At 35.8% G+C, this 10,853-nt stretch overlaps 1 protein-coding gene across 1 annotated transcript; it reads left to right on the forward strand.

The window, feature by feature from the left end:
* Positions 1 to 399: 399 nt before the first annotated feature.
* Positions 400 to 3,419, forward strand: spcs3 (signal peptidase complex subunit 3). The gene is made up of 5 exons (XM_059553259.1): positions 400 to 663; positions 1,129 to 1,202; positions 1,827 to 1,903; positions 2,077 to 2,192; positions 3,206 to 3,419. The coding sequence occupies exons 1-5, from the start codon at positions 521 to 523 to the stop codon at positions 3,336 to 3,338; spliced, it is 543 nt and encodes a 180-aa protein (XP_059409242.1). The 5' UTR covers positions 400 to 520; the 3' UTR covers positions 3,339 to 3,419.
* Positions 3,420 to 10,853: the final 7,434 nt, after the last annotated feature.

Here is a 10,853-nt window from a genome sequence, read left to right on the forward strand (position 1 = left end):
AAGAAGATATCTTGCAAAACAAATGAAGGAATTGTTTCAATTGTACAGATAACCAACTATTAATATCAAACAAGAATTTAGAAGCAACCTCGCAGTAAAATATAGGTGATCAAGTGTTTCAGGAAAAGAAGAACAAAAACCACACGGGTTCCACCTCAAAATTAAAATGTTCTGTATAATTTTGCTAACAGGGTAAATCCATAAAGGGTAAAAAAAAAAAAAAAAAAAAAAAAAAAAAATTCTGTAATATGTCTCCTTAACTTTGGAGTAACTGGGTGTGTGTAAGATAAAACAACCGTTGCTGGACCCACATGAAAAGCTGTTGCACACTTCGTGCAATTCCACTTCCTGACCACTGGATGTCAGTATGTACTTTCTAAAATGAAACAGGAAGTCGGCCTTGCTTCCGAATCACCTTTTAACTGCCTCACTTCCTGCTCTGAACCTCCGCTCGGAGCGTTTCAATATATCGTTGTTTTGCATTAACATTGTTTTCGTTTGATTAGAACTAGATTGAATCATGAATACGGTATTGTCGAGAGCGAACTCGCTCTTCGCCTTCTCTCTCAGTGTGATGGCAGCTCTGACTTTCGGATGCTTTATTACCACAGCCTTCAAAGACAGAAGCGTACCGGTGGATATACAAGTGTCCAAAGTCATGATGTAAGTTACGTTACCTGCACCGTTTCTGAGTCTGCGACCACAGGATTCATATGAAATGAGTGGTAATCTCATTAAAAATATATATTTGATACACACGAGGCACAACAGTCCATTCAGACTCCTTCGTTTTTGCAGCATATGGCACTTGTAGATGCTGCTGACCAATAGCAGTGCAGCACATCAGCTATGCAAATTAAACTAATATATAACGTTAAGAGTTTTATGGGTTTATTCAACAATATTGTGAAACGCTGTCTGCATCTGAAACCGTAAAAGAGACTGAACACTAGGCCTAACTAATATTGTTTGAGATCCCCTGTTTGTGTTTAATTTATTCATACTATTGCTTCATTTACTTTTCTACATTTTAAATGTGCGTGTAGGTTCAATGTATCACACACATCTAAGCAATGAGGCACTTTACTCACCCTCTGATTGTTCTCATCCTTCTCATTCTTTCTCCAGTAAAAATGTAGACGACTTCACAGGACCACGAGAGAGGAGTGACTTGGGCTTTGTGACATTTGACATTTCTGCTAATATCCTTTTGATAGAAAAGACTGCTGCTGTGCCACACATTACCATCATGTAGATGCAATATATATATATATATATATATATATATATATATATATATATAATACCACTACAATGCCATAGTCATCAGATAATAATAATATTAAGGGTAATTAATTGTGACTCACAATTCACTCTATATATATATATATATATATATATATATATATATATATATATATATATATATATATATATATATGAAAGAGAGAGAGAGCATTCCAGAAAATTCAGAATTTAAATCCATACATGAAATATAAAATTGTGTCTTTGTGTTTTGTAATTCTGAGTTTATATCTCAGAAGTGTGAGGAATTACCTTTTTTATTTTGTATCTCATGGTGAAAAAAGTTTCAGATTTGTAATTATAATGTAAAAATGTCATTTATTTCATGTTTCTCTGTTCACTGCTTTATGTTTAGCATTGTTTCTGCAAATGTAATTCCTGTGTATGTGTATTTATGCCACATCAGTGCACCATTCATCAGTCTTTGTAAATTGTGGTATGTGCCACTTCAGATGTCAGTTTTGCATTGCACTTTACACCTAGAACTAGATTTACATTATTTTTCTTAACCACTTTTTAACATCTGCAGCCAATATTTGACTGGAATGTAAAGGAGCTCTTTCTTTACCTTACTGCTGAATATTCAACCAAAAGCAATGTAAGTCTTGACCACTTCAGTCTGTCCATAGATCAGTGGGCCTGGCAAATATAATGAACATTTTTGTTTATGAAATTCTGTTGAGAGCTGAGTATTTGTTGTGATCTAGATTGTAATATTTCAGACCTGTTTGTGATTTTTCAAATCAGTAAAGAGTCTTTATCCCATATTAGGCACTGAACCAGGTGGTGCTATGGGACAAGATTGTCTTGAGAGGTGACAACACCAAACTAAACATGAAGGATGTTAAATCCAAATACTTCTTCTTTGATGATGGGAATGGTCTAAGGTTAGTACCTTTTTCTTTCATTATTATTTTTTTTATAAACTTGATTATAAACAATGGTTAAAACTCTTTTTGACAGCTGTGTTCTTACTAGACTGAACAGTAAAAAAATGATGTGCATTTAATTTGTAATTAGATAAATGAATCATATGTTTATATATGTATATTTCCATTTGTAATACTCTTGACAAAAATCTACAACCGATTTGAGCTGAATGAATATTGAAAATGTGTGTCAACCTTGATGATGATTTACATGATTTACTCTAGGTGTATAAGATTTTCTACTTTTAGACGAATCCAAAGTTATATTAAAAATGATCCTTGCTCTTCCAAGCTTTATAATGGCAGTTGGGTGTTTTTTCAACAGTCTAAAAGTAGTCAAATAAAGCGCATCCATCCATAATAAAACGTGCCTCACATGGCTCTGAGGGTTATATAAAGACTTCCTGTAGCGAATCCATGTGTTTTTGTGAGAAAAATATCCATATTTAAAACATTTATAAACTTTATTTATTTTTTATTTTTTCTAATTTCCGCTGATTGTCATACATGCAAGCCGTTCTGGCGGAGGATGTAGGACATATCGTGCAGGCGCCAGTGAGATATGCTAGTTTTGCGAGTTTGTTTACAGGTGCAAAAGAAGCAAACTTCTCTTAGCTTAGTTTCTGGAGTTTTGTTTTGCTGTCTGTCCATCGCACTCCACGATTCACCAGAACATGGATCCTGCGTCATCCACCGGAACAGCTTCCGCATATAAAAGAATATATATATATATATATATATATAATCCCGATGGATTTTTATGGATGCGCTTTATTTGACTATTTTTGGACTGTTGAAAAAACACCCACCTACTGCCATTCTAAAGCTTGGAAGAGCAAGGATAATTTTTTATATAACTCTGATTGGATGTTCATGTACACTTAGGATGCTTTGAGGGTAAGTAAAATATAGGCTATTTTAAATTTTTGGGTAAACTAACCCTTTAAAATATTGATTTTTCCCTAATACAGGGCGAATAAGAACATCACTCTTACTCTCTCATGGAATGTGGTGCCAAATGCTGGAATCCTGCCATTGGTCATGGGATCGGGACACAAGAGTCTCACCTTCCCTGAAACATATGAAATCACAAAGAGCTACTGAACTCTTCCAGTCCATCCCAAACCATATTTGTAAATTTTGTGCTCTGTATGGGTTTTAATAAAAGTTGACAAATTGTCTTAAGGAGTGACTTGTTTAAGGTGGTTATGAAAATAATTACAACTAGGGGTGGGCGTTATGACCAAAATTCTGTTTCACAGTAAATTAAAAATTTTATTTCACAGTAACAATATACAATTATTATAAAATTGTTTGTAAAATATACAAACACAATATAGTTACTTATATATGTAGTTTCTCAGAAAATTAGTAGTTATTCTTATTCTCAGTGCAGAATTCCTTGTATGGGCACTTCTCCTGATGCAGTACAATTAAAAAGGCACTATTAAATAAAATGCATTATTATTATATACATTGCGATATTGTATACCCAATGGATTGATATTAAATGAAACCTGTAGGTGCAATTAGACCTTAAATAAGGTGTTCTTAAGGTGTTACTGTCTGTTTTTTTTATTTTTATAATTGTTAAATTATTACTATTTTCTTACACTCACAAAAAAGTTTTGTTTAAAATTACATAATCTTTCGGGGGAAAAAATGGCACTTGTTACACCGAAAAGAATGACATATTTAAATTTTTTAATGGATTAGAATCATGAGAAACTACTTTTTTTGTATTTTTATGAGTAAGTCACTTTTGGACAAAGGGGACTGCAAAATAAGTAAATCAAAAAAAGTAAATAAAATAAGTAAATAAAAATCATATTTTCAGTATTAAACCTAACGATGAGTGTTGATCCTTCTATCTATCTGTGAGACCCTCTTTCAGTCTGTTACTGTTCATTTCTGGGTTAGTAGTGTGTCTTTTTACTGCCATAATCGCTCAATCTATTTCAACCAGACAACTGCATACGTCAGATAATAATGTACGTGAGTTTGACGATAGACTTCATTTTGGCCCGGATCTTCTCTTGTGTCTCTTGAAAAACCAGTTTCACTGATTGATAAAGTGATGAGTTTTAGAGTTTTTCTCACCGTGCCAGTTCAGAAGTAGAACAAGACGGCAACAAATGTTCTCATTTTTCATGGTAAGTTGTAAAATACTGACCTATATCTAACAAATTGTTTTTAGAGTTTCAGTATCAGTCATTTTAAAACATTGTGCATCACAATAGTGTCCGTGCTCATTAAAGGGATAGTTCACCTAAAAAAGTATAATTCTGTTGTTAATTACTCACCCTTGTGACATTCTAAACCCGAAAGAGCTTTGTTCATCTTTGGAACACAAGATATTTTTGATGAACTCTTTATGATCTTGCATAGATAGCAACGATACCACGTTCAAGGCCCAGGAAGGTTGTAAGAACATTAGTAAAAAATAATCCATGTGACATCAGTGGTTGAACCTTAATTTTATTAAAATATAAGAATACCTTTTGTGTGCAAAGAAAGCAAAAAGAATGACTTTCTTCAACCATTTATTTTCTTCTGTGTCAGTCTTCTATAGGCATTCTCAACAGTACCACGATGCATGCGTGTGAGAGAGTAATGGGTGAAATATCTAAAACAATGTATCAGACCCAATCGTTAAACGATAGCATAAGGCAGTTTTTAGCATCTTATAACATTACAATAAAAAAAAATAGAGTTTGTTGCTGAAACAAGTTTTGTTTGGTAAGAAAAGTAAAAGAGCTGAGTATATTACGCAGTGCCTGCAATAAGCAGGGTCCTCACTCAGTGGTGACAAATCTCTGAATGGAGTTATGCCCACCATGGTAAAACCACACCCACCACTCACCAGACAGATATGCATATATATACACCTTTTGACAAGCTATTTAAAAGGGATGCCAGTAACTTATCCTTATCTAGACAGAATATTAAGTTCCAAACGTAGGTTTGGGAGGAGCCTGATCAATCTGTCCTGTCTGTCATCATTACAAGCCTACATAAGCAGCTCTCATTGCAACATTCCAGCGTCAATTGTTCAGGCATCCTTCCACCTCCCCATCTCCTCCTCTATTTCAGTTTTTCTCCCTCTGTGTAGTACCGTAATGGAGCAGACATTTTTCAAAATATATACATTGGAATTTTGTGTTGGAAAATTTCTGCATAGAGCAGCTCAAAAAGATCTCGGACAGAGGTAAAGTCCTGAAGATGAATCTGCTCTCAGAAACCAGTACATTCTCATCTCATATTATGGAGATCATCATATTAGATATGTCTTAGGAATTGATGCAGGATTATTTTCTCTTGATATGAGAATCACAGTCATAATGTCTGTTCATTTTACACAGTCACATTCTCCAACATTGTTCCCAGGACCAGGAACGACTTCCTACAATGTAAGAACCACAAGCAGAAAATCTCACTGTGTGTTCATGCTCTTCCTGTAGAAAGATAAAGAAGAGTTTTATAATTGATGATGTAAATTATATATCTGTTTATCTGTACCGAGACATTGATGATATACTGAACATGAGGTCTACCACATGAAAAGATCAAACAGATTCATAATTCCTGATTCTGATGTGTTTTATCTCCTTCAGATTCCCATCAGATCACTCCGGATCTGAACACCGTGAATAAAAACCTTCATCTGTCTGAGAGCAACAGAGTGATTACTCATACTTGCACAGTCCAGCTGTATCCTGATCATCCAGACAGATTTGAGATTTTGTGCCAGGTGTTGTGCAGAGAGAGTAGCCTATGTGTGGACGCAGTTACTGGGAACAGCAGTGAAGTGGATTTAGTGTATTTATATCAGTGTCATATAAAAGCATCAGCAGGAAGCGATCGGGTGATGAGTGTTTGTTTGGACATAATGATCAATCATGGAGTTTGTCTTGTTTTCCCTCTAAATACTCATTCTGTCACAATAAGATAGAAACTGGTCTCCCTGTGAGACCCATCAGCAGTAGAATAGGAGTGTATGTGGATCACAGTGCAGGAATTCGGTCCTACTACAGCGTCTCTGACACAATGAGCATCATCCACACAGTCCAGACCACATTCACTCAGCCGCTCTATCCTGGGATTTATGTTTGTCCTCTTCTTTACATTAATACTGCAGCTGAACTTCTGTCAGTGAAAAAACATGTCAGAATAAATGTGTATAATAAATCCTCATATAGACAGTAAGATTAGTGTGTGATTCCTGCTGAGTGAATATGTGTTTCTGTGCTTTTCTGAACCTACATTTATGTTGATGAAATCAGCTCCCTTCTGAGGGATCTTGAAATGCATCCTCGAGCGGTCACTATGGGGAACACCTTCAGCTGTGTCTGAAGCACATGTGTAAACATGACAACAACATTGGACATCACAATCAGCACGACTTTAGTATAAAAGGGCACAGAGAGAATACGTCACTCTTTTTTTCATCTTCACTCTATAAGAGTGATTTTGAAAACACCTTTTCCCTGAGGTATGAGTGTGATTGTACTCCCTTCATTACTGAAGACCCTGTTATTAGGGGCTTTCACACCAGGTAGTTCTAGGAGCTAGCCAGCAGGGTGGTTCCTAGGGACCCAATTTCTTCCTGTGGATGTTTTCCTATTTGCATTCACTCAACGGCAGCATGAACTTTGAAGTGGCCAACAGCAAAGTCTTTATGCGTGGCATTAACATATGTCAACAAACGGTGAATGGAGGATGCCATGATCTGAGCTGTTTTTGTTGTGGGTTTTTGGCTCACATTTAACAAAAACCCACCAAATCACATCACAACAAATTAGAATATGGTGACATGCCAATCAGCTAATCAACTCAAAACACCTGCAAAGGTTTCCTGAGCCTTCAAAATGGTCTCTCAGTTTGGTTCACTAGGCTACACAATCATGGGAAAGACTGCTGATATGACATTGACACCCCTTCACAAGGAGGGTAAGCCACAAACATTCATTGCCAAAGAAGCTGGCTGTTCACAGAGTGCTGTATCCAAGCATGTTAACAGAAAGTTGAGTGGAAGGCAAAAGTGTGGAAGAAAAAGATGCACAACCAACTGAGAAAAGCACAGCCTTATGAGGATTGTTAAGTAAAATAAATTCAAGAATTTTAGTGAACTTTATTAGAAGGCTGGGGTCAAGGCATCAAGAGCCACCACACACATGTCAAGGAATTTGGCTAAAGTTGTCGTAGTTGTCACCTGTTGCCCAGTGGTCCAAAGTCCTCTTTTCAGATGAGAGCAAGTTTTGTATTTCATTTGGAAACCAAGGTCCTAGAGTCTGGAGGAAGGGTGGAGAAGCTCATAGTCCAAGTTGCTTGAAGTCCAGTGTTAAGTTTCCACAGTCTGTGATGATTTGGGGTGCAATGTCATCTGCTGGTGTTGGTCCATTGTGTTTTTTGAAAATCAAGTCACTGTACCCGTTTACCATGAAATCTTGGAGTGCTTCATGCTTCCTTCAGCTGACCAGCTTTTTGAAGATGCTGATTTCATTTTCCAGCAGGATTTGGCACCTGCCTACACTGCCAAAAGCACCAGAAGTTGGTTAAATGATCATGGTGTTGGTGTGCTTGACTGACCTGCAAACTCTCCAGACCTGAACCCCATAAAGAATCTATGGGCTATTGTCAAGAGGAAAATTAGAAACTAGAGACCAAAAAATGCAGATGAGCTGAAGGCCACTGTCAAAGAAACCTGGGCTTCCATACCTCCTCAGAAGTGCCACAAACTGATCACCTCCATGCCACGCTGAATTGAAGCAGTAATTAAAGCAAAAGAAGCCCCTACCAAGTATTAAATTAACATACTTTCCAGAAGGCCAACAATTCACTAAATGTTTTTTTTTATTTATTTTTTTATTTTTTTATTAGTCTTATGAAGTATTCTAATTTAAGATACTGAATTGGTGGGTTTTTGTTAAATGTGAGCCAAAATCATCACAATTGAAAGTACCAAAGACTTAGACATTTATTTATGCATTTATTTAATACACAAGTTTCATAATTTGAGTTGAATTACTGAAATGAATGAACTTTTCCACGACATTCTAATTTATTGAGATGCACCTGTATATCCAGTTCTGTTCTGAGAGCCACCAACATGCAGAATTTGATTCCAACTCATAAAATACACCTGAACCAACGAATCAGGCTCTTTAAGTGTATTTGAAAATCACAACTAGTTGTTTTGAAGTGTGTTTGCGACTAAACTGCATCAAAAACTGTCTAACCAATGGTCTTTTACATAATATTTGAAATCCTGTGTGTAATATGGCAAAAAAATAAATAAACAATTTATTACATAGTGTAATAATAATACTACTGTGGTTGTGGGGAGACCAGGGATTTTTCTTTATTAACATTTCCAGATTCACTCACCAGATGGCAGCACTTGAACGCTTCACTACTGGATGTCCCTTACAGTATTTTAACTGGATACACACTATGACTGAATCAATACACCAAAGCACAAATTTATTGTGATAATGTGCCAGAAACATATACAGTTTCTTTGGAACTGTGTTAATATCCTTCTTGTTGTCATACAAATTGCAACTGTGGTGTAAAACGTCATGCATAACTGCATAAACGTCATAATATTTTCATTTGTGAACTCACTAAAGCTACTGTGGAAAAACATCTCTCATCAGCCCAAATGAACAAAAATGCTATTCTCTGCTTTCTTAATTGTCTAAAATGTATCAGTCACAACCAGGGCCATCCTTTCTCCAGAAACTGTCCATTTATTCTCCTTTCAATATGCAAATAGGAAAGAAAGAAAGAAAGAAAGAAAGAAAGAAAGAAAGAAAGAAAGGGAAGTAACCCGCTGTGCAATTGCCCATCTCATTCCTGTGAGGGCAACATTGTATTGCACAAAAGAACAAAAGATCAAGGTTTCTTATTCAGTGAGAGCAGTTTAAAAGGAAATAGGCCAAATATGTGTACCTAAAATTCAATTTCTCAGCATACATAATATAAGTAATTTTAGCAGTTCAAGGTGTTTTGCTTGTACATATGGAGTGAATAATAAGAGGAAATTTACCGTCATTTGTGTAAGCCATTTGGCCCAAAATAGAACGCTCTGGACATCTTCACAAAATAAGATACTAAAATAAGATGAGTGAGTGTAGTGAATAAGGGATTTTATGCTAAAATAAAACCAAATGACCACATTGCTGGAATTACCCCCTTTCTCTTGAAAAAAACAAACAAACAAAGCATGTCACTGATATATCAGAGAAAGGAGCTAAAGTAAAAGAAGATCACAGTTCTTTTAAATTGAAAAATCTGATTTTCTGTTTACCACAAAACTATCAAATGGCTTCAGAAGACATGAAATATTGCACAGAAGTGGTTTGAACTAAATCTTTGATGCTTTTTTTCATTTTGAAGCATGAAAGTCACTTGATTATCAGCCTTAACCTTTTTGATGATGATAGAATTTAAATAATTTTTCCTTTAAGATGTACATTTATTTTGATTTGCCTTAGCATATCAAAAAGTGGGGTTAAGCTTTGCATATTTCATATATATGGATTATTTTTCACAACTTCCTGTCCTACAGTAACATTTGTTTGTTTAAAAATGTACTCTCCAGAGAAATAAACCTTTACAAAAGTATAAACTGCATCCATAATTTAAAGCTGTTGTACTATTTCATGTGTTTTATTATATTAACATTGAGCATGTGGTTTGAAAGATCACTTAGAATTACTTTAATGCTTAGAAAGTTATAGGCTAAAATAATGCCTTTTAAAGACCACACTATTTAAATGACAGCAAAAACATTTGGGGCAGTAAATACCACACGTATTCTTTCCATCTTGGACAGTTCACAATTAAAAAAAAAACACAATTCATGTATTTATGGAAGTGGACTGTGAAACAGGAATTAATACAGATTCCATGGCAGTTCACTCCTGTTCTGGAGTCAGGTGGCAGGCTGCACCACCGGAGCACAGGGACTTGAGTAAGCAGGGACACATTGTGTTGAAGTCCTTCAAACAGAATGCCACAGATGCTATTTGTGTGAATCGGGCCTTGTCTCCATACGCTCTTCCTCTAATTCCCAGTGCAATTCATTGTTATATCTGCCATTATTTTGGGGTGATGTCCATCTGTGGCATTTAAGGAATTCTGCTTCGTGCCATTTCCTAGATAGACAGAATAGAGATTCATTCCTCTGTGTGATGTGCTGTTGTGGTTTGTTTAAACGACTAATTTTTTAGCCTCTGTGCTACACATTCCACTTGTATGATTCATTTTACAATTTAACACAAGGATGCAGGTAAAGCCATTGTAAATTAAATAACAAAATTCCTTTCTTGGAATAGATTATTGTGTGTTCTTTCTGGAGATCCCACTGTTGTACAGTATGTGTCAGTGTTTCGGATTATAATGTGTTTGTTTTCTCTGCGCAACGTTTTGGCTGTTCGTCTTTTGACTCTTTAAACCAAAAATGGCCAGTCTCAACAACAATCACTCGATATTTTCTTTCCAGCCCGTGTCAAATTCAGTGTCCAGTTGCTCAGTATGCACATGTTTGACTTGAGGGGAGAGTACAGAGTGCAAAGGATCTTCAGGAAAACAGATTTGAGGAGCAGGGCTATC

Source organism: Carassius carassius, chromosome 7, assembly GCF_963082965.1.
Source record: "Carassius carassius chromosome 7, fCarCar2.1, whole genome shotgun sequence".
Classification (NCBI taxonomy): domain Eukaryota; kingdom Metazoa; phylum Chordata; class Actinopteri; order Cypriniformes; family Cyprinidae; genus Carassius; species Carassius carassius.